The sequence below is a fragment of the Morus notabilis genome, unplaced genomic scaffold (genome assembly GCF_000414095.1).
Source record: "Morus notabilis unplaced genomic scaffold, ASM41409v2 Scaffold5, whole genome shotgun sequence".
NCBI classification, from domain to species: Eukaryota; Viridiplantae; Streptophyta; class Magnoliopsida; order Rosales; family Moraceae; genus Morus; species Morus notabilis.
The window spans coordinates 496,688-521,200 of NW_010363077.1; the positions used below are offsets into that span (position 1 = coordinate 496,688).

At 32.4% G+C, this 24,513-nt stretch overlaps 3 protein-coding genes across 3 annotated transcripts; 1 reads left to right on the top strand and 2 right to left on the bottom strand.

Moving 5' to 3' along the window:
• Positions 1-2,594: 2,594 nt before the first annotated feature.
• On the top strand, positions 2,595-5,390 carry LOC21406392. Its single transcript, XM_010103541.2, has 7 exons — positions 2,595-2,913; positions 3,154-3,412; positions 3,814-4,017; positions 4,121-4,751; positions 4,861-4,967; positions 5,075-5,134; positions 5,227-5,390. The coding sequence occupies exons 1-7, from the start codon at positions 2,734-2,736 to the stop codon at positions 5,274-5,276; spliced, it is 1,491 nt and encodes a 496-aa protein (XP_010101843.2). The 5' UTR covers positions 2,595-2,733; the 3' UTR covers positions 5,277-5,390.
• A 102-nt stretch (positions 5,391-5,492) lies between these two features.
• LOC21406393 (fructose-1,6-bisphosphatase, chloroplastic) lies at positions 5,493-8,121 on the bottom strand. The gene is made up of 4 exons (XM_010103542.2): positions 7,602-8,121; positions 6,916-7,140; positions 5,946-6,452; positions 5,493-5,787 (listed from the first exon to the last, which is right to left on the bottom strand). Exons 1-4 carry the CDS (start codon positions 8,025-8,027, stop codon positions 5,716-5,718), a joined length of 1,230 nt encoding a protein of 409 aa, XP_010101844.1. The 5' UTR covers positions 8,028-8,121; the 3' UTR covers positions 5,493-5,715.
• Positions 8,122-12,391: 4,270 nt separating this feature from the next.
• Positions 12,392-15,128, bottom strand: LOC21406394 (fructose-1,6-bisphosphatase, chloroplastic). Its single transcript, XM_010103543.2, has 4 exons — positions 14,525-15,128; positions 13,783-14,007; positions 12,678-13,184; positions 12,392-12,567 (listed from the first exon to the last, which is right to left on the bottom strand). The coding sequence occupies exons 1-4, from the start codon at positions 14,960-14,962 to the stop codon at positions 12,496-12,498; spliced, it is 1,242 nt and encodes a 413-aa protein (XP_010101845.1). The 5' UTR covers positions 14,963-15,128; the 3' UTR covers positions 12,392-12,495.
• Positions 15,129-24,513: the final 9,385 nt, after the last annotated feature.

Sequence of the window (24,513 nt, forward strand, 5' to 3'; positions counted from 1 at the left end):
CATTTAAAACAAGATATAAAATTTGAGAATATTTATGAAAATAATCCTAAACAAATTAGTTGTATAGACATTTTTACCCTTTGATATTTAAACAAACACTTAGGGCTTCTCATTCTTTCTTCCTCCATTTTTTTATCTCTTCTTCAGTCGTCGTCTTTTCTTATCAACGTTGACCCCTGAAATCACTATTCCTATTGACACAAACATTCACGCTCTGGACGACGGATCTACTGCGCAACTACGTTGTTGAGCATCTCTTTGACAAGAACTCCATCGTCTGTAGATCTTGGAGAACGGCCTCATTGTCAATAATCTTGTTGGGAAGAGATTACATATCTCCTCACAAAGGTTTTCCTCTAACGGCAAACCATCACATGGATAGGCCCAACTAAATTTTTGTTTTGTTTTGTTTTTTTGTTTTTTTTTTTTCGATACCACAGTTATCTTCTTCGCCTAGTCGTCGACAAAGTTGAGGAAGAAAAACAATGGTTACTAGGAGGAGCTTGAGCTTGGTAGTGGTTAAGGTTAAAGGATTTCGTTTATTTTACTAATTTGAGTTTTTAATTATAAGTTTTTATAGTTAAAAATTTTTAAAAAATATTATATTTAATTTTTTTTGCTATAGTAAAAAATTCTAAAAAAATATCACATCTCAACTCGAATTGAAAACTCAAATATGCGAAGTGAACGAAACCAAAATTCAAGATTTTTAGGATGAGGGCTATGTTGGTGAAATTAAGCGTGGGGTGCATATGGCCTATTAGAAAAAAAGTCTCTCACTAGCGACACAAGGTCCGGGCCCACCAAACTCTAATAAGACTTGTAAAAAATTCCCGGCATTTTATTCGAACCCGGAGCTTTGATGTTCCCTATACCAAAAATGGTATTCTTAGGTCTCGTTCATTTCGCAGATTCAAGTTTTCAATTTGAATTGAGATGTGACATTTTTTGAGAGCTTTTCATTGTAGTAGAAAAAGTTAGATGTGACATTTTCTGAGAACTTTTTACTGTAGAAACCTAAAACTGAAAACTCGAATCGGTGAAATGAACGGGACCTTAATCTCATGGAATTGTGCTCAAACTATTGTTATCTTCCTCAAATAGGGTTAGGGTTAGGAGGTGGTCTAGGTTAAAATCTGGGGTTGGGGTTGTGTCTATGTTATTCCATAAATATTTTCATTATTATTTTCTTATTTTATTTAGGTACGTAACCATATGAGACTTGAGAATTTTCTATTGCTATATTAGGAGTCTTAATATGTAATTGTCTTGATTTCCTAATCATTAGTAGCAATTGTGATTATTGATTGTAGTCAAGCTTTCGTATAATTGCATAAAGAACATGAATTATGTTAAGGAGATGTTTGGTTCATGGATTAAAATCATAAGATTACCATTTTCGATTTACGTATATTTTTTGTGAGAAAAAACACTGTAGCGAACCATGATTTAAATCATGGTATGAATCCTCTTACCAAACGTCTTCTAAATATTTCGAGCCTGTGTGTTTATTGCTTAGATCAACTTATCTTTCTCATCGTGCGTGTTTATTGCTTAGATCAACCTATCTTTCTCATCGTAATTCTTCATTTGAATTAAATCTAGAAAGCTTATTCTAGGTTGTTTGGGAAAAATGGATTAAGTGAAGAGCTTGTTTTGTTTAACGACAAACTAAAAAAAGATTGGAGCAACATAGCTTATTGCTATTTACGGTTGATAGTTTTGATAGGAAATTGGTGATAATATTACATATTCATTATGATTTCATTCTCTAATGGTGGAGATTGATCATTTGACCATTGTTTTATTATATATTTTGTTTTCTTATTTATTTATTACAAGTTTATTTTATTTTATTTTATTTAGTTTAGTTAATTATTCAAAAACCCTTTTATTTATATATTCGTTTAATAAAATTAATAACTTATTAACAACCCGAGAACTCCTTGGATCTCAAGTTCACCTGTAACCACCTATACAAAAGAGTTGAAGTAATATTATCTCAATAACTATAAAATGTAAATATTGATAATATTATTAAATAGAAAACAAATTCTAAATATGGAGTATAAAAGTGGATTATTTATAAGAGAAAATGAGACAAATACCTCTTAAAAGTATATGAGTCAGTATTTCTATCACTTTCTCTTAATTAATAACCGTTTTAGTCAAATAACTATAGTAATGAAAGGGTATTAATTAAGAATGAGAGTTAAAATTCCAGACTCATACATTCTTAAGAATAAATTTTATAATTTTCTCTAATTTTTTTAAAAATTCTTATTTTCCTAAATACTTCATCAACTTTTTAAACTCGAGCCCATAAAGCCCAAAATGGTTAAAACTTAAAAGCACAAACAAAACGGGTAACAGCTAAAAACAAGTAAACAACGAAATGATTTTTCCTCCAAATATTTTCAAAAACCTCCCGCGTTTTTCCCCCTCCCAGCTCGTTCCCTCCCTCTCTTTTATGCATTTCCCTCTTGCCCTTCCCCGCCATTTTTCCTCTTTTCCTTTGAGATCTGACTCTCTTTTTTTTTTTTTTTTTTTTTTTTTTTTTTTTTTTTTTTTTTTCTTATTTTCTTCTTCAGATTCAGATTTCTAAGTCCTCTCTGAGAATACCAATCATCTCCAGCTCTCTACGAAGTATTTTCTTTTGTTTTGTCTCTGAAGAAAACAAGCACTCTACAAACTATTTTCTTTTCTTTTGTCTCTGAAGAAAACAAAGGAACAATGGGGAAGCAATCTAACAAAGCCAACAAGAAGGCGGAGAATTTCGGAAAAGGGAATGTAACTCCGACCCAAGTCGCCTTCCTCGTCGATCGGTATCTCTCCGACAATAATTTCTCCGAAACTCGCTCTCTATTCAGAACCGAAGCTTCTTCTCTCCTCTCCAAATCCTCCTCTCAAGAGGTAAGTGAAATTCCACAACATGTGCGCCTGATTTGGTATTTTTCTATTTTGTTTGGCGACTGAGAAAATGTGATCTGTTGACCTAATTACAAGATTGGGGCTTTGTGATATGGAATCTCAAATTTGCCAACTAGTTTTGATTTATCTTCTTATACACTTTTTTTTTTTAATTTTTAATTTTTTCTTATTCGATTTAAAGTGAAATAGTAAAGGGGACTAAGAGAAAAATCATTTTGACAGGCGCCGAAGAGCTTGCTGAGTCTAGGGGCGATTTTGAACGATTATATATGTTTGAAAGAACAAAAAGTTATGGTGGATCAAGAAAAGATGAGATTGGAGCAGGAAAAATCTCGGGTACAGACGCTGTTGCAGAGTTTTCAGAACGCCATGAACGCTTACAATGCCAGCGGAAGCCCCCCTGCACCTCCCGTTCCTACGGTTGCAATGAATCCGGCAGTTACGCTTCCTCAGTCGCAGCCGTTTACTGGATCCCCTGCAGGTGTAGTATTTACCAATCACCTTAATTCCAGGAGTTCACATGGGCATTTGATAATGTTACCCACAAACCCAAAATGCCTATTTTCCGTTCGTCATATTATTGGTTCCAAAGCTAGAAATGACAAGTTCATTGGGTTTGTGCAAGCCTGCTATGTTTGAAATTTCAGTTTTTCTTGGTTAATTGTTATGCAGTTGCACGGTTAATTTGGGCCGAGTTAACAATCTATGCCTTTTGTCTGAACTAATTGACAGTCATGCAAAAGCAACAACATGAACAATAAGTTTGGATTATGCGAATGCATAAAATTTGCATGATTTGTGTTCCTTCCATTTACAAATTATGACAGTTTAATTGATGGCCTTACTGAATGTTCGTTTTTTTTTTTTTGCCATATACATCAGGTTTGCCTGCGTACAAAGGTCCTATTGTTCATTCAGTTTCAACTCCTTCCAACATCAATACTCAACTTACAAATTTCTCGTCGCCAATGACAAGTTATCCACTCGCAATTAACAAGAGGAAAGACTCTAAAGTTGTTTCAGATGCTCCACCAGTGGCTAAGAGATCTCGTAACAAATCTTCTACGAGAACGTTTGCGGACAAAGGTAAATATTCCTTGCAAGTTCTGATATCGTTTCTGTTCCTTTTTATGTTTCTTTTATTATCTTCTCGTATCTTTGTCCCTAAATTTACAATCATTTGATGCAGCTCATATTCAAGAAAGTGCCCAGCCCTCCTTTCCATCCGATTCGTCACCCAACAATTCTGTTGGTGGGTCTTTGCAAAATGGATCCAGCGTGGCAAAGTGTCTGTTCAACCAGCCTTCAATGCCCATTTCAGCAAATACTTCTGTTCCCGCAACACCTCCAAGAGCAAACTCCTCTCAAAGTGATAAATCCATATCTCCTCTTGAGTTTTTTTCCACTACTAACTACAGTAATGATAATACTCCTGAAGGGCTCACCACAACGCGATGCACTGTAATTTCATCCAAAAGAGTGACAGTGAGCCCATTCAAACAGATAGCTTACTCCATGGAAAGGAACCACTGTGTTTCCACTTCCTCCCCAGTCAAGACAAACTTGAAGAGGCAGGCTAAGAGGGATCATGTAAAAGGAAGGCTAGATTTCGATGGCTCTGATGTGAACTCGGACCAACCAATGGCCGATCAGATTTCAACATCCGAGTCTGAGAAGGAACTAGACCTTTTTGACATTGATTTGTCCAATTTAGATTCGATCTCTTTCAGTGATATGTTACGCGATTTTGATTTTGAATGTGAAGAAGTGGGATATTCTTGCCATCCAGCCATAGACGCGTCTAAGGACACTGCTGCAGGGTACTTGTCTTGTTTCAGTTGCTGCCTTTTCCTATGGTCTCATTATTTTATTAGTATTTTGCAATTCAATTCTCTTGTCTGATATTCTTCTCTGTACGCCATGTTATAGTTCATCCCCTGAATCAATGGATGGTGATATGGGAGCTAACCAACTTATGTCAGAATTCTCATCAACTGTGACTGAAGTACTTGCACAGAAAGACACCAGTGTGCAAGGTGGTGAGAATGGTCCTTTCTAGCTATACATTTCTATTATTATTATTATTATTATTATTATTATTTTACATTAAATAGTTAGAGGACTAAAATTTTGACAGTTGCAGGCTCAGACTCTCTGACAGCAGTCAAATCTGTAACAAGATGCATCAAAATTATAAGCCCTGGTATAATCCCACTCAATTTGTCTTTTGTTATGCTTTTCTCCATCATAATTGAAGGTCTAAAATGGTTTGTTTGCGTGCTTTTGGTGGTGCAGTGAAAAATCGAGGGAGTCCTCTGGATCAGACATGTTCTCCAACAAATTGACTGGAATTTGACATAACTCTTAGGATGCAATGGTACCTGTACTTAACAGAAAATATGTAAATAAGCTAACTATTCTAAGCAACAATTGGCAGGAGCTATATTGGTTTTGGTATAGCATGTCTCTACTCACATTCTTCAAGATTAAATGATAATTTATGATTCATTTCATCTCTATTCTCTATTATCATTTGATTTGATTGAGGCCCCAAAGCAGTCTGACCGCTGTAAATGTTGTATTTTATGCCACTCCATTCTCTACAATTACACGGCTTATATTGCTTAACTGGGCATGGTATCTCTTGAGCTTTGGAATATGAGAGTTTATATGTTACAATTGAATGCAAAAGCATAATTCCTTGAAAGAATTCTTGAGTGAAAAAATGAAGCAAAATGATCAAACGTAGTTGCATGAAAACCAGAACTGAATTAGAAATTTTTCTTAGGCCAAGTACTTCTGTAATTTGTCTACTTCCTCTGGGCTTCCAATAAAAATTGGTGTGCGCTGGTGGACCTGCCAAAGAAAAATGAAGAGATCCCTTAAATCCTTTTCTAAAATTATCGACTACTATTAGGACTAGGTTGCAAATTTCCAACATTCTCAAGTTGCCTAATGTTACCAAAGTAAATAGCAGTTAAAACGTTATCTAAGATTGAGACCCTTTCCATTACCTCTGTTGGAGTAATCTCAAGTATTCCCTGGCGACCGTCTGTTGCCTTTCCACCAGCTTGCTCGACTAAATAGCTCATTGGTGCACACTCATACAATAGCCTTAGATTCCCATTTTTGCTCTTCTTGTTGTTGGGATTTCCATAGATACCGCCTCTTAGCAACGTTCTGTGGATTTCACCAACTAGGCAGCCTATATAACGGCCAGAATACGGCTTTCCATCTGCACCTGGCTGCCTCAGATGGTCAAGGTAGTTCTTCAGTTTGTCATCCCATAGGTCATAATTTCCTTCATTGAATGAATAAATTTTACCCGTTTTGGGTATCTGAATGTTTTCATGTGTCAAAACAAATTCCCCATAAGTGGGGTCCAAGGTGAATGCAAACACCCCCTTCCCTATAGACAGAGTGAATACTATTGCGCTTGAATACAGGCAATAGCCAGCAGCCAACAAGTTGCTACCTGGCTGGCAAACGCTGACGACACACCTCTCTGCTGCTTGATCTAGCTGTGTTGTTTCAGTTTAGAGAAGATGGTAAAAATTGAAGCATCATAATTCCGTTCTTTTCACAACTCAAACCTTTTGTTACAGTATTTTCTCTCACAAAAAAAAAAAAAAAAAAATTTACTTTCCAACTCAGTTTTCTAACTCAAGTTGAGAAAAGAGCGGGTCCTATGTAATGACAAGGTATAAAAATTTGGCAAAATGACTCCTTCCCACTGCGGAAATGTAATTCTATTTGAGTTTGCTGCTGGACCAAATTATTTACCAAAGCAACTTTCTGACCTTGAATGGAATTTGAACACTTTCTTCTGAGACATTCAACCGCAAGAGTTTCCTCTGTTTCAATGTGCTTGAATTGAAAACCACAAGTAATGAGGGTATGGCAGAAGTTGGGTTCTACAACGACTGCTTTTTCTTTGATCTCTCTATGCATATGTATAAAAAGTTCAAATTAGAGGAATATTACCATTGTGTCATCATCAAGGTCGACGAGGCATTGCTTATCTGGGCCATATATGCCAAAGATGGAGCCTGTAGTTAAGGCGGTGTCGATGTTGGCAGAGCCATCAATTGGATCAAACACCACGATGTAGTTTCCTGAGTAAGTCTCTTCCACTGCAACAGGTATATCTTCCTCCTCCGATGCTATTATCCCTGTCCGACCACTGGACCTCAGGCAGCTGCAGAACAACTGTTTAAAAAAATTCAAGAATTAACACAATTGAGCTCAAATTGTTGTTTGATTGACTCACATATATGTCCACTTTGTTAGTTTACTAATTCTCATAACTTAAACGAGTAGGTCATGGTGTCAAACAAGCCGTAATCAAAACGAATTCACGTATAATTCAGGAATCCCAACTAAAGACCACTTACTCTTGTAATGCTATAGTTAGTACGTCATGAAAGCTGAAATTAACATTTGATTTAGTGACGAAATATGCATATTTTAGAGAACATATGCATATCAATTAAGCTAATACAAGAATTTAGCTAAATATTTTCTTTTCAAGTACACTTGAAAAACAAACAAAATAACCAAATTTATAGAGCGATGAAAGAATTTTACTACATACATACATACATAAATATATATATATATATATAAATATTCATCTAAGTATATGATACGCTACACATAAATTTGCTGACCTCGTTGGAGATAACGTCAAGCTTCTTCTGATCTTCGCCTTGGACATTAATGGTGCCGTGAGCGCCGGTGAGATTAGTAATGCTCGATCTCTGAAGCAGCGAGGCGATCTGCTTGCAGGCCAGGGAGATGCTGGAGAGGACGATCGTGAGCTCCGCGTCGATTTGTCCGCTTTGCTCTTGCCTCAACAGCCATGTCGTTAGGTTTTGGACTTGGAAATACTGCTCCTTCTCCTTTTCCTTTCCTCTGATTTTGGACTTCGCCGTCTGAGTCTCCGCCGAGCTCACTGCTCGGAGTCGCGCGGCGCCGGATCTGGCGCTGGTGCGCGGTTGGTAGCGGCGGAGATGGAGAGGACAGAGACGGGAATTGGAACAAAGAGAGGCGGAGAAGAGGAGATGAGAAGACGAAGATGTAATTGTACGGACCATTTTCGTCTCTCACTCTCACAAATCTTCTTCTGACTTTCTGTTTTTGTGTTTCCCGGCTTATCTACGCCAGTAACAGACAGTTGTGTGATTGTAATTTGCTTGCCACCTTTTTTTTTTTCTAATTAGTGCGTGTGAGTTTTATAAAATTTTTATAAAGCTTTTCACGACTTAAAGTTAAATTCAGTATACATCCTAAACTTTAAACCATTTCCCATTTCGACCCCTTAAAAAAAAAAAAAAAAAAAAAGATTCTTAAGCTATCCAAACTTGGCTTAATTAGGAGTTTCAAAATGGTTGTGTTTTGAATAAGAAAATGTAAATGAGAACTTCTTAAAGAATGGTACTCGTATCATTTTTTAAATTCCGGTTGTTTTGTTTTTATTAAAGATTTGTTTTAGCATAAAAAGTGAAATTTTGCTTGATTATGTTTTTGCATATGTATTAACTACAAAAATAATTGATACGTATTTATATATGCGCACACACATATATATATATATATATTACGGAATTAATAGTTAGTAATTAATTATTACTTATTAAATAATTAATATATTACTAGTAGACCATAAACGAAGGTTTAATGTTTGTTTATGCTATATCGACTAAAAACAAAGGAGCAAAGAAATTGTTGTAAACAAGGTGTAGCTCTGATAGAGGTTTTATGTTTTACTTTTACAGACGAAATAAAGATTTTTTTTTTTTTTGGTGAGTGGTAAACAGTATTTGAATTCTTGATTAATATATTAATAATTTTCTTTTTTTATAAGTAAGCGTAATTAATAATTTTTTTTTAGTTCATGGAGTCGATGCAAAGCTTCAGAGGCAAAGTGTATTTATTTATTTTTAGAACAATATTATATTAGATATTAAATTTTTCTATAAGCTTGTCATCAGATGCTGATTTTAGGGTGGTGTTTGCACGATCTGTCGAGGATGATGATTGCTGGATTAAATCTAAGGTAAAATAGGTGGTCATTGTTGATCACAAGACATTTTTAGGCGCTTTAGTTTTCGCCTTGACTTATCCTGTAGAGATTTTGGTCTCGAAGAAGCATTGAGTGGTTTTATGGTGCATACGTCATCTTTTATCGCCGCCACTTGGGTATGTTTCTCTAAATTGAAATGTAGAGTTATGAAAATGTAGAGTTTTGTCAATGAAGGCCAAAATTGAAACTCGAGAATTAGAATTTCAATTAGGTTTTGAATGAAGTAGTGGTTTTTTTTTTGTTTTAAATAAACTTATCTTTTTTTTTTTTGCCATTTTGCTTAACTAGTGTTAAGAGGACTCGTGCTTCTTAGATTTTGATGTTCTGACTTGTGTGTGTGTGTGTCTATATATATATATATATATTTGTATATACACACACATTTAGTTTGTAGAAATGATTGTTTTTACCTTGCTTTTTTTAGGGTTACTGTTTTGTTTGTTTAGTATTTAGTTGTCTTTTCGTATGCAAAATATGTTTTTTTTTTTTAAATTTTTATTTTTATTTTTGTGTAGCCTTCGTGTTATAGGCATCTCAATATTGGTTGATCAAAATTTTTAATTAATTGTAAAGAATTTATTAAAGAGTCATATGCGTAGAGTGTAGTAGATTTTAGTATATCGTTTTTGGTAAAATCTGTTTATGGAGTCCCATGAACTTCATTCGAGTTTACTGATTGGTGAAACTCATTATCTGTTAGTGTCATGTTCCCTATAATAAAAATTACGTGTATGAGTTGGTGTTTGTATTGTCTTTTTAGGTTTTAGAATATATTATTCATTAAAAAAAAGATATCAAACTTTTTTGTGTACACATATCTTACATCCTACATATATAAAAGAGCAATCAATGCCCCATTGTTCATATATTGTCGTTCAAAACGAATCATTTTGAATATTTGATTTTTTTTCTTTTTCTTTTTCCTTTTCTTTTTAAGCATTTAAAATTTCATATGTTATCCTTTCTTACTTTTATTGTAATTCTAATCCTTAATTCTATTTTGTCCTAATCCTAAATGCTATCTAAAATTTTAAATCCTAAGTCCTATCATATTCTAATCTTAAATTCTAAATCTTAAATCCTAAATATATAAAAGAAGAGAGCTACACTGCATTTATGCACCATTTTGATTAGTCCCCCTTTCTATTTTTCCCCTATTTTTTTGCTTCTTTTTTCTTTCCTTTTCTTTTAATTCCTTTATTTTTTTTTGGGGCTTTTTTTTCTTCTTTTAACTATTATTTTTTCTTTTAGTTTCCATACGTGTTAAATCCTAATCCTATCATAAATCTTAAATCCTATATATATATATATATAAGAGTAGATAAATGACTATTGTTTATCTTATGATAATTTAAAGGTGTAAGTTTGAGCCGCTCAGCCCCGCCTGACAACTCAAAGAGAAATTTCAGGCTGGGACTGGCGGGACCTAAAAAAGAAGGGCTTAGCCCAGCCTGAAATTTCATAAGGTACTTTTTAAAAAAATCTTTAAAAGTATGATGTTTGGGCCGGCCTAGTCCAACCCTAAAGGAGAGAGGGTCGGTCCAACCCGAGCTTATGCTCAAAAAATTTAGTACCGGGCCGGGTCGGGCCTGAGGTAACAGTAGTGGGTCTTGTTCCGGCCCGTTTAGTATGGCCCAAACTTACAACTCTATGATAGTCCAAAATGAGTGTTAGGTTTAGGTTTAAGATTTAACTCTTTTTTTATTATTATTTTGTTATCTCATATTTATGCTCATCCCATGGTAGTTTAAAAGATGAGTTTCAAGTGTATTATTTTTCCTGCAAGTTTCAACTCCTTTGTTTTTATTACGTTATCTTATAATTTAAAATGTTTCATGTATTTATATGATTACATGTAACTCTTTGGCTTAAACTACTATCAATGTATACTTATGTTTTCAAAAAAGAAAAAGTGTGAGGAATTCAAACTCATCTTATAGTGTAATCAGGTATGCAATTACCATTAGGATATGTTTTCTACCACTTAATATATACTCTTTTTAAATCTCTATGTCAAAGTTTTTTATTTTTTTTTGTTATGTATATTTTTATTATCCGTATTTTACGTCATAAAAACTTTAATTATAGTATCCCACTTCAGACTTTGCCAAGCATCCAACAAATTATACGACTCTGCATATATCTAAACATACATAAAAGAACGAAAAGAGCTTACTTCTCCTTTAGTTTTGTGCCAACCTCTAATTTATTCTTTCACGTTTTGTTTTTATTTTTTACTTTTTTTATTCTCTTCACTTTTAGTTTCTGGTTGCTTTTTTTTTTTTTTTTTTTTTTTTTTTTTTTTTTTTTAAATTAAAAACCCCCCCTTCTTTTTTTTTTTTTTTTTTTTTTTTTTTTGGCTTAAAAGTTAAAGCTCCTCCTATACAGTTTATTTTTATTTTTTTTTCCTTTTTAAAAATTTTTCTTTTCTTTTACCTATTGTCTTTTTTATTTTTTTTTATTTTTCTCTAATATTCTTTCAAAGTTTATTTTTTTTACAATATCATTTTTTAAATACTTTCTTTTAATTAACATAATTCTTTTAAAATATCTCATTACTTAAGTGTTTTTTGTCTGTCAAAACTCTTATATAACTTTGATTCTTTTTTTATGTGATTTTTTTTTCAGATATTTTTTTTCCTTTTACTCCAATTGATGGACTTAGTTTGTAAGAAAACTACGTGTTTTGACGTGATTTTAAACTCATAAAATTATTCTTCACACGTGACTCAATTAGTACATACTATAGTGTAGGTTTCCTCCTCCATCTATTTATTTAGGTTATTTTTCTTAACAAAACGTCATCCACGATATTTCTATTTTAATTTGGGTCATATGCTTATTTTTAATACATACTAATAAAGTAAATAACATCTTTTTTAAATGTTGATAGATTATAGCATATCCACAATTTTCATTTTAAAATAAAGGATTAATTACAAAAATTAAATATCAATTTTAGTTAAAAACCTAACGGAAAGAGGTTTTTTTTGTTAACATTTCATTGTTTAAGAAAAAAGATTTTAAGTTTTAAAGATTAGGAGACAAAGTGTGACAAGATTAATCCTAAAATAAATTGTACTTTTCTAAATTTACTTCTTCTACAGTTTCATTTATTTTTCTTCCTCACACTTTCTACAGCCGACTATCTCTCATTTTTCTGTCAATTTAAGTTTTTTTCTCTAAATATATCCTTACTTAAGTTTTTTTTTATTTTTTATTATTATTAATTTTTATCTTTACATATATATTTTTTTAAAAAATAAATTCAAAAATCCTTAAATAGTTGTATAAATGCATTTCTCGGTAAACAATAAAATTTTTAGGTATTTTTAATACGAATTATAAAACTAGTATAGTAACAAAAGAATAAGATACAGGTAAGAAGTAGACTTGTTTTATTCTAATTCAGTGCAAAAATTTCAATACAATATCAACAAAACTACTATTCTTTCTCTTTGCATCTTATCACTTTCAAATCAAGCTAAATACTTCTCCAGTTTCTCCACTTCTTCCTGGCTTCCAATGTAAAGCGGAACTCGCTGATGGATCTGTCAAAATAATAATAATAATAATAATAATAAAACAAAATCTCTTAGTCAAAATCACCAAGCAAAAACTGCTAAAACTGATAAAAATGTCTCTTGTATTTTCTACTCACTTCAGCTGGTTGAATGTCGAGTATTCTCTGGTACCCATCTGATCCTTTCCCACCGGCCTGTTCCACTATAAAGCTCATTGGAGCACACTCATACAAGAGCCTGAGCTTTCCATTCTTGCTCTTTTTGTCTCTCGGGTACCCGTAAATCCCGCCATACAAAAGTGTTCGATGAAAGTCCCCAACCAAACTTCCTATGTATCTGGCCGAGTAGGGCTTTCCACTGGGGCCAGGGTCCTTGAGATCATCAATGTACTTCTTCAGCTTGTCATCCCAGAGCTGGTAGTTCCCTTCATTGAATGCGTAAATCTTTCCCGCCTTTGGAATCTGGACGTTTTCCTGTGTCAAGACGAATTCGCCGTACATCGGGTCCAATGCAAAGGCAAAAACTCCTTTCCCGATTGTGAGGACGAAGATCACCGAGCTCGAGTACATGCAGTAGCCCGCGGCGAGCAGGTTGCTTCCCGGCTGGCACACGTTCACGACACACCTTTGTACTGTTGTGTCAAGCTGACAAGACCACAATGTGTATCCTTTGAATTAAAGGCCCAACACATGATATAATTTCCTCAAACCATGAAGTTGGTATGCAATCTATAAACATTTGTGACGTGTACTTAGGGCCCGTTTAGTTCGCTGATTTGAGTTTTTAATTCGAATTAAGATGTGACTTTATGTAAGAGTTTTTTAACTATAACAAAAAAGTTAGATGTTACTGTTTTTAAGAAATTTTTACTGTAGCAAAACTCAAATTCTAAACTCGAATCGGTGAAATGAGCGGAGCCTATAAATAATGTTTTTGAATGTTTTGAGTTTTCTTAGCTAAACATAATGAATGAAATGAAAACTAAGGATTCTAGTGGATTTTGTGTTCTCCCCGCCTTCGTTGGTCTTAGGTTTGAGCCAAATTCACTACTTGTTACAAGAAAAAGATACGTGAGAGCGAGAAGGTGAAACAAAAAATTTGAGTTAGGGCTTGACGCAGGAGAAAAGATTTAAGGGTGCTAATCTAATTGGGATGTCTTAGTTTATTCTGACGTTAGTTGCTCCTTTTCGTCATATATAAGGGGAAAAAGAAAACGACAACGAGAAAAAGAAATAGACTTACTGTTGCATCGTCGCCAATGTCAGCGAGACACTCATCATTAGGGCTGTATATTCCAAAGATTGATCCAGTTGAAACTGCAGCGTCAATGTTGGATGAACCATCAAGCGGGTCAAACACAACTATGTAGTTGCCTGAGTAACTCTCCTCAACAGCCACTGGTACGTCCTCCTCCTCAGATGCTATAATCCCTGTTCTTCCACTTGATCTCAGGCAATTGGAGAACACCTATAAATACAAAATTAAACACTCATACTCGGACATATTTCATTGGTTTTTGACCGCTCAACCCCAATTTTCCAAGTAGCACATTTCTCTCTGTTTTATACCTTCTTTACCTTAGCCTTCACATTTAATTTTCCATCATTAAAAGGGCAATGACACTTGAAAGAAATATATCCTAAATAAATTCCCTGTTTTTAGATATTAAAAAATTGCCGATGTATGTGGGTCCTAGCATTGTCGTGTCTCTTGTAATTGAGTTTAAAATGTAAAAAAATGCTTAGAGACACCATCAATTATAAAAGACGGGTCCAATTTATGAGTCTCTAAATGATCCGTATTTTTTTAATGGGTGGTTGTCAGCACCACTGATGCGCTATAACACTGTTCTAAAATGTATTAGCATTGAAGCTCTAAAGTTGAAAAAAAATGTAATTTCCGCTGCATGCATAATGTTTTTCCTGATATACATACATACGTATATGTGTGTGTGTAATAAAAGAGTCCATATATATAAGCAGACCTCATTAGAGACAACATCAAGTTTCTTCTGGTCTTCTCCTTGGACATTGACAGCACCTTGAACTCCAGTCAAGTTGGAGATACTTGCTCTCTGCACAAGAGCCGCAATCTGCTTGCAAGCCATGGAAATGCTTGATATCACAATGGTAAGCTCGGCATCAATTACACCCGCTTGTTCCTGCTTCAGCAGCCAGCCTGTCAGCGTCTGAATCTGGAAGCCACTCCTCTTGTTGGTCTCGGCCTCCGCTGCCACCGCCATGCATCGGACGCCGAGGCCGAGGGGCGCCGGCCTCCTCTTGCTGCCAAGTCTGCTGCTGGTGGGGCAAGAGAGGAAGGCTTTGGAGCCGAAGAAGCATAGTTGGAGAGGAGACAGTTGAGAGATTGAGCGAGAACTTGAATATATGTGTTGGGAAGGTGATATTAGTGATGTTAAGCCCATCTCTGATTTAGTTCTTCAATTGTTTCCTTCCAGCTCTTTTTTCTCCCTTTTTCAACTTGTTATTGATCTTCTGTTGTTGTTTTGATTTCGATTGGATGGTGTTTTGTACAGAGCATGGGATTGTGAGGTTGGCAACGATTTCGTTTAATCTGGGTCCCACTTATCTATCTTCCTTTCTGGGTTCGTTTTGTGATCATGGTTATTTGGATGGAGACTTCCAACGAGGGACGAGATATTACAAGCGACAAGTGGAAGGGAAAATTGGGTGGGTCGGATTTAGATATGTTTAGTCTTCGGGTAGCCCAATCATTAGGCTTATTTTTATGGGGAAAAGAGACACATATTTCTTAAAAGTGTATAAGTCAAAATTTCTATTTATCACTCTTGATTGGTAATTATTAATCAAGAATGATGCATAAAAATTCAGATTCTTACACTCTTAAAAGCAAATTATACAATTTTCTCTATTTATTTTTTTATTTAAGATGGTGGTCACTATATTATAACATAATTTTTTTAGAATAGATAATAAGTAACATATTTTAATATGTTAGGTTTTAACTTTTAACTCTATTAAAAAACTAAAAGTGTAAGAGAATATTGTAGTTACCTAAAAATATGGTAAATAAATACTGTATTTATCTGAAAATTCAATAACTCATAAATACCGTACTAGTATATACCATATTTACAAAATAAATTTAAATCAAAAAATCAATGTAAATTATAGATCTCATATCTAATAATTTTTTGTATTTACTGGTAAATACCATTTACAAAATATATTAAAATTCAAAAATCAATGTAAATTTTAAATCTGGCATCCGATAAATCTCAAATTTACTGGTAAATATCGTCATTATAGAATAAATTAAAACCCAAAAATTTAGGTTTACTACTTTTTTATGTTATTTACAAAATTTTTTGCAGATGAACTAATAGTACAAATTGATCGTATGAATCTCTAAATCAGTATTAGATCAAAACCCTAACGTAATGTAATGATCGAGAAAATCTTGGAATTAATTAGTATAATTTATGTAATAAAATCAATAATTTTTCCGGATAATGACATGTTTTATAATGGAGGATTTATGAAATTAATAACATTATTCTAAAATTCTATATAAAATTCTTAAGTTAAAATTATGTTGTGTTATAACTCGGTTGATAACCCTGACCGCATATTAAGGTGGGTGAAATTTTGATCCGAATTTGACTTGAAATTCTAGTCATAAGAATTTTTGAGTACAGTTTGGTGTTAGCAATGTTTTGAAAAGCACTCTAACATTTAAATAAGTCCTTAATTGCCAAATAGTTAAATTGGAGTTACGCGAGTCATGTTTTTAGTAAAAACCGTAAAGTCGGGCTCAGGAATCGACAATGTCGGTTACTATGTTTTACAGAGAAATTAAGACAAGCATGTTAAACTCAAATTTTAAGTATTTTTTAGTAAATTTTAAATTCTTAAAATAGTCTGAATCATCTACGTGATTTAAAATCTGAACCAATATTGATTTCCTCCGAAAGTAATGTTAGACTATAATTTTAAACAGTGGACTGAAAACCGTTAGAAAATATTTATTCTAATAACTAATCTAGAGGTTACTGTCAGTATAAGTTTAATCTGTTAAAGGAAGAATTAATAGGAGACAAAGATTAGGCAATGTTTGTCTTTGATTTGATGTAGGTTAATATGCTTAATGAGGTGTCAAAAATTATCTTCTTTTCCTAAGTTTGACCAGCCCACTTTAAGCTTCACTAACTTAATTTTAAGTTTAGTTAAGTTAGTTTCAGAAGATTAATGAGATCCACTTAATATTTAAGGTCATTTTCCTTTCATTTTCTCTCATTTTCCCATTTTTCTCTCTTTCTCTCTTCTTTTCCTTGCTTTGGCCGAACCTCTCAAGCCTCTCTCTGTCAAAATTTTTTCCTTTTCTCACATCAAGAGATCTTCAAACCACATTCAAGAAGAATGAGAAGAAGTTTGTGTTAAAATTACCTAGTACTTTCAAGGGTAAATTCAAGATTTCACTTTCATTTTCTCTCTTTGGGGTTTCTTCAAAGTTTCAACCTTTCTTGCAAAATTTAAACTTTTGTAGGATTTTCTCACTTTAGTAGTCAAAATCATCATCTCTTAAGGTTTGAGGTAAGATTCACCATACATAAGTTTAATCATCTCCTTCTTAAGAGCAAAGTTTGTTTGTTTTGTTTTTGTTTTTGTTTTTTTTTTTTCAAAGTTTGTATTTTTATGGTGTGTATGTGTGTTTTATGGCAAGATCTTCACAGGCAATGAGTTCTATAGTAGATCTATGATGTTGAGTTTGTGTTTTATGGTCTATGGTTGCTATTTAGTACGGTTAAGTCTTGATTTAAGCTTTGCATGTTCATTTCAAGAAGTTAAATGGTGTAGATTTTGAGTTTGCCAAGTTTATGTTTTTGTTAAAAATTTTCAGTCCACTTTGATTCAAAATTCGAAACTGTTAGAATTTAAATTGAGAAAAATGCTATTTCACAAAAATTGTAGATCTCGATGTTTTGAATATTTTATCGTAGCTGTAAAAAATCTCAATTTTAAAGAAAAATCTCAATTCTACCTTTAAAATGTATTTTTATATGTTTTTCCAAAACTGTCCAGAAAATTTTTAAAAACTATGCAAAAATTGTTAATTCTGGATAGTTGCTATTTTTAATGTTTTGGACCCCTTAGAAGTCAAATCCAGGATTTCCAACTCACGCGTCTCGAAGATTTCGACGTTACGGATGAATCTTCATAACTGCAAAAAATCACAATTTTGACTCTAATACGCGTTTTCAGGCCGTTTTTGAATTTGCTCAATTTAACTTACGTTCAACCACTGTTTTAACAAAACGGGCCATTCCGAGACGAAACTTTCATTTTTTGCAAAACGTAAAATTTTTAGATCTCGGCGAGACGAAAAAAGTTTTGTTAATTACAGACTTTGAGAATTTGACTCTAAAAGTTTTGTTAATTACAGACTTTGAGAATTTGACTCTAAGACGTAGTTATTTGCAAATTAAGGAAAAAGTTTAAAAACTGTTATGATTTCTAAAGAAAAACATTTTCTGAAATGTTCGAATTAAAATTTTACAGAAAATGAAAGTTTAAGACACGATTTAGTAAATGAGACCTAAAAAGGAATTTTTAAGAAATTTTACAATTTATGGTAATTTTCTTAAATAACCTCTAAGTGCCGTTAGGCACCAATTTTAAGGTCAAAATGAGGTGACTAACGGTAAAACTCAAAGTCTTAGCTTAAAATGCGGTTTTCCCCTAACGATGTCTAAACTAGAATTGGAAAGATAATTTCTAAATCGCAACGACACTAGATACGGGCCCAACACCCGTATTAGTCCCGAAATCCTTGGAGCCTAATTTCGGCACACTAGTATCTAGTAATGTTTTAGACCAAGTGGGCCTTAATACTATTATGAGCCCAATTTACAAATTAATAAGAATTGGTAATTCAAACAACGTCTATGGTTTAGATAACTAACTAATAGACTAGTTATCAACCTAGGACCGTTTAAGCAAGGCAATAAAGGAAACTTTTATGATAAGGAAAATAATTCTTGTAATATATAAGAAAGTCTTATGATCCTTATTTAAGAAGGAAAATATTTTCTAGGTATAGAAATAAATTCCTAACTAAAATATGCTAATCAGACTAGTTTATAATAAGTCGAACTCATACTCTCAATGGGGTTTCTTTATAGAATATAACAATAGAGGTTAACCTCGGTAAGTCTTAGAATCCCAACCATTGTTGGATATCAGGTAGTGAGAATCTTGCCTACAGTATGAATAAGTTTTAAAGTAAAATATTATAGATGTTTTAAGTACATGTTTATATTCTATATTATAATATACTATGTCATGTCATATCGCATGCTCACTAATAAGATCAGTATGACTAATAAGAATGTTTAAGGGAGTGTTGTACCAACCTCTCGACCTAAGGGGAGGATTTAGTACTTGAGGAGGTAATTATCTTAAATTAGGATCACGATGTAGTTGTGGACGTTACAAACCCTCTCTACCCGCTGATCGTGTGCACATTTTGGTACGAACACTCAGGGCCATTAGAAAAATAAGTCAAGTTCATAAATGAGCATAATTGGTTCATGCATTTATTATTATACTCTAAGTATTATATTTTTAATTAGTGAGTCATAGTTCCTATTTATTGAGTAAAAACTCACCCAGTATGTATTTATATTGTAGGTAAGCAGCCTATGAAAAGTGAATGATAGGCTGTGCGTAGTAGCAGGCGAGCCGTGTGGAGAATGGACACCACTCGTATTATAATTATGTATTATATTTTGTTATGTTAAGACTTTTAATTATATTTATGCAGTATAGATTTAAGAAAACTGAAACTTCTTATATTTTCAAAACTAATATCTGTTAGTTAATATTAAAGTTAAGTTTATCTACTTTTGTAATATATATATATATATATAATTTATTTCGGTTTAATTAATTCAAGTATTTTAAGTAAATACATGATTACTATGTTTAAGTGACAACCACGTAGTTAGGATCGTCGCAAGTAATCCCTAAATCAACCTCAAATTTGATTCCTAAATCCTAACCCTAACCCATGCTCAAACAGTTGCAAAATTTTTTGTTCATTTTATTATATCATAGCCTACATGATCGAGTCTTTGTCTGTTGATGTTTACTTTATCGTATTCGAGTATACCATCATCATTTTAGATAAATGATTGGGAGAATTTGTAGTTTGACCGTAACTGATTTTGTAGTGAAAAAAGAAGTTTGACACCTCATAAAATCCGCAATTGTTAATCAATGATATACTAATAATTTATTAATGATAAACCGATTTATTATTGATTTACCAATAATTTAACAGCGACTGATACAGATTGGTTAATCATTGATAAACCACCAACTTAACAAAATGATAAACTACAAATGGGTGCACCCTTGATTAATCATTTCTAAAAACGAAAATTTTACTAACTAACAAAACTCAGAACCTTTACTAAAAAATTACTTAATAAAAGTGATCATTTTCTAAAGCATCCATCAATATTGTAAATTACAATTACTCTTTCACCTAATTGTCGAACCGCGTCCATCATTGTCAGGGTCATGAATTAAATTCTATCTATTAGAGGTCAATCTGTAATCCAACTAAAACTAACGGATTTAGTTTTTTCAACCTCTTACATATCCAAAAGTTCTCCTAACTAATCAAATCAAATCCCAAACTGTCAGGTTTTCCAGATCCATGGATCATTGAGCTTAAGATATAATTATAAAGAGAAAGGTCCATGGTTTTTTTTTTTTTTTTTTTTTTTTTTTTTTTTTTTTTTTTTTATGGTTTTGTAGAAACTTATTATTTAGACTTTTGTTTTCTCTTTATTAATTCAATGTCAATTTTTTATTTTTGAGTGAAATGACATATATAATATTTTTTTTTATGATCTTGAGTGATATTTTTGGTTTTTTTTTTTGTTCTATCATGGATGATGATTCTACCCTCTAGAATTCTCAAGTGGGTTGAGTTGTCTAAAAAAAAAGGGATTACCACATGACATTGTTGGTATTAGGCATTGAAAAAAAATTATACATCTATCCAAATACATATTACTAACAACTTAATAAAAAGAATATGTAATTATATTTTGATATATATAATATATAAATAATGCGGATCCCAGATAAATAAGAAATGTTCGATCTACAAACCAATTTAAAACCTAGTTAGATTGAAAATTTCTCAATCCATTACCAATTCAAAATACTTCCCAATTTAATTCAATATGACGGATTGGTTGGAGAGAACAGATTGAGCAAATTTACGAATTCTATGAACACCCATAATTATCATTTAATTTCTTATTCATTAGTTTTCAGTTTGATATACGTGACCTGGAAGAAGAAAGAACATCTTTACTTCCAAATTTAACGAGCCCTAATTTTATTTGAACTTCATTCTAATTACATATATATGCTTAGTGGATATCAATTTGTGCTTGTATTAGCTGGTTCCAGATATATATATATATATATATATATATATATACATACGTATAATTATATGAATCCAAGCATGCATAATACACACTTTATAGATAGATTGAAACATACCATGCTAATAAGAAAAACAAATAACTAAGTTGGATATGTAACATGGAATATCGGCATATTGCATGGTTCTTCACGAGATTTGACATGTATTTTTCTGTCATCTCTCTCATTAGATATATATAGTTTATGTTGATTAAAATATTGCCTGAAGTTAACAACTAATACATGTACAGTGGTTAATAATTATGCGGGACAGATATTATGACAAATATGACAACAGTCGCATTTAAGAAGAGCCAGAAGGACGATTACTTTGCATAATTACAAGTTATTCTGACAATCAAATGGCACAAATTCAGACAATCAAGTGAAAAAGCCACTATGCATTTGGCTATACATATATATATATATATAATTACAGTGGTTATATATATATATATATAATTACAGTGGTGAAAGACACGTAGAAGGAAGATACACTATTTTTTTTTGTTTGCTGAGAAAAGAAGATAAACTGATTGAAGACTTACATAAGAAGGAAGAGAGTAGGACCAGCGATGATTCATGAATTGCAAATCGTTATTAGGGCACATTTGCAAATAGAACACCCAACCGGAATATGACATTTTTTTTTTTGTATGCTTGATATTATTTAATTGTTATATTTATTTATTTTTTTAAAAAAAGTCTCCTATAAGTGTACCATATCAATTCCTTCCTAGATGTGCGTACTACACTGTTTCTTTTACTTTCTATTCATTCGTGATTCTTGCGCATAAAGCGCGTGGCTAATTTAAAATAACAAATATATAAATGCCAGAGAAAAAAAGAAAAAAGAAATGATAAAATAAATAAAAAATAAGAAAAAAGATATAAAGTAAAAAATAGTGAAAAGAAGACAAAAAAAAAAAAAAACTTAAGAAAACAACTTAGGTAAAATATTTTGCAACCAAAATTGAAATATACAAGGATAATAGAAAAAAAAAATTATCTAAAAGGAGAGAATTAATTATAGTTCTCTTAAAATTCTTTTATGTTCTAGTTGAATTTATTTATTTTAAGATCCTTAATTGTTTGGAGAATTTACTAGTACTAAAAAATAATTTATCCCCCCCACCCCCCTAAAATTCTTTTATGTTCTAGTTGAATTTATTTATTTTAAGATCCTTAATTGTTTGGAGAATTTAGTGGTAGTAAAAAATAATTCCCCCCACCCACCCGAGAATCTCTCTTTGAATTAAGGAGAGAATTAATTATAGTTCTCTTACATGTCTTTTATGTTCTAGTTGAATTTTTTATTTTAAGATCCTTAATTGTTTGGAGAATCTAGTAGTACTAAAAAATAATATATCCCCCCAAGCCCTTAAAATTCTTTTATGTTCTAGTTGAATTTATTTATTTTAAGATTCTTAATTGTTTTAGAGATTCCCCCCCACCAAGAATCTCTCTTTTAATTAAGGAGAGAATTAATTATAGTTCTCTTAAAATTCTTTTATGTTTTAGTTGAATTTATTTAGTACTAAAAAATAATTTATCCCCCCCACCCCCTTAAAATTCTTTTGTGTTCTAGTTGAATTTATTTATTTTAAGATTCTTAATTGTTTTAGAGATTCCCCCCCACCAAGAATCTCTCTTTTAATTAAGGAGAGAATTAATTATAGTTCTCTTAAAATTCTTTTATGTTTTAGTTGAATTTATTTATTAATTGTTTGGAGAATTTAGTAGTACTAAAAAATAATCCCCCCCTCCGAGAATCTCTCTTTAATTAAGGAGAGAATTAATTATAGTTCTCTTAAAAGTCTTTTATGTTCTAGTTGAATTTATTTATTTTAGGATCCTTAATTGTTTGGAGAATTTAGTAGTACTAAAAAATAATTTATCCCTCCCACCTCCTTAAAATTCTTTTATGTTCTAGTTGAATTTATTTATTTTAAGATCCTTAATTGTTTGGAGACTTTACCACCCCCCCGCGAGAATCTCTCTTTTGATTAAGGAGAGAATTAATTATAGTTCTCTTAAAATTCTTTTATGTTCTAGTTGAATTTATTTATTTTAAGATCCTTAATTGTTTGGAGAATTTAGTAGTACTAAAAAATAATTTATGAGTAAGACATAAATTTTAATTGTAAAATTTAAAGCAAGTTTTATTAAATTATCACAATTTATTAAATCTGACACGCTCTTAATTTTGATGATGATTTGAAACTGTAGAAGGCTAATTCTATAATTAAACGTTTTAGGCATTGACGGGAAGTATAGGTCAATTGATCTTGAGTCGATCGGAGGTTAGAACGAGAGTGCAAAAGTGCAGAAAAGTAAATAGAATAGTAGACACACAGATTAATAATGGTTGATGATTTTTATTGTGTAGGCTACGCCTATTGTAGGGTCTTGGGGTTCACAGACAAGAGAAGAGATTTAGAGAGAGAAATTAGAGAGAGAAGCTGGGATAAAAATCAGATGTGTAATCTATTGATAGGAGACAATGATTTCGTTTTGAGGTCATACACTTCCTCTAGTCGACACTCTTTGAGTAAAATTGACACATGCACAGTGAGAAGTGTTATGACTTTACCCTCAACGGAAACAATATGTGAATTTAATTAGACTAATGAGTAGAGTATTTTTTGATACCTACTGTTGACGGTGAAAATTTATCAACAAAATAATAACGAATTTCTAAACGATTTGGGGTGAATTTAATGATCTAAAACACAATTGAAAGCGGAATTTAAACAAGAACACACAGAATTTATAGGGTTCACCCTCGATTGGAGAGCTACGCCCACTATGGGGAGGTGAGAAATTTCACTATATTTGGAGAAATTACATGCACTAATGTTCAGAATGAGTCTTTAACCTTTTTTGACCTACAATCCCTTATTTATATATTTGATCATCACCCCTGCTTGTTTTCCTATTTAATTCGGAGATGTTTCCCTTATCTTTTGTGAAAGTTTGTTAAAAGATAGAGATTACAATCAATCAGGACGATTCTTTTATTCAAATTTCATATATTCGAATTTCAAATAGCAAATCTCGGAGCTAATCTCGTAAATCTCCTGCCTTTCGTAGCCTCGACTTCGTAAATGCTCCCAAAACCATCTTCACCTTCGATTGCAGGTACGGTCAACCTCATGTCATCCTTTATCTTTTTAGAATAATCGACCTCTTTCGTATGTCTGATACTTCTTTCTAGCAGTCTGCTCTTAAGAGAATTGCCCGCTGATGTGGTAGTTAAGGCTGAACTATCCTTGATCATTTAATGCCCTTATTTATGACATATTGGCCCCATACAATATTTAATTTAAGATTCGGCATTTTACCCTACGATACCTACTAATTTTCCTATTGGAGTTTATAACATCACAGACAACAGAAAAAGAAAAGTAAATTTTCTCCCTTAAATTTCTTTACCTTTTCGAGCAAGGAGGGGTGATATATACTTTTATTCGATGAATGCCCCAGT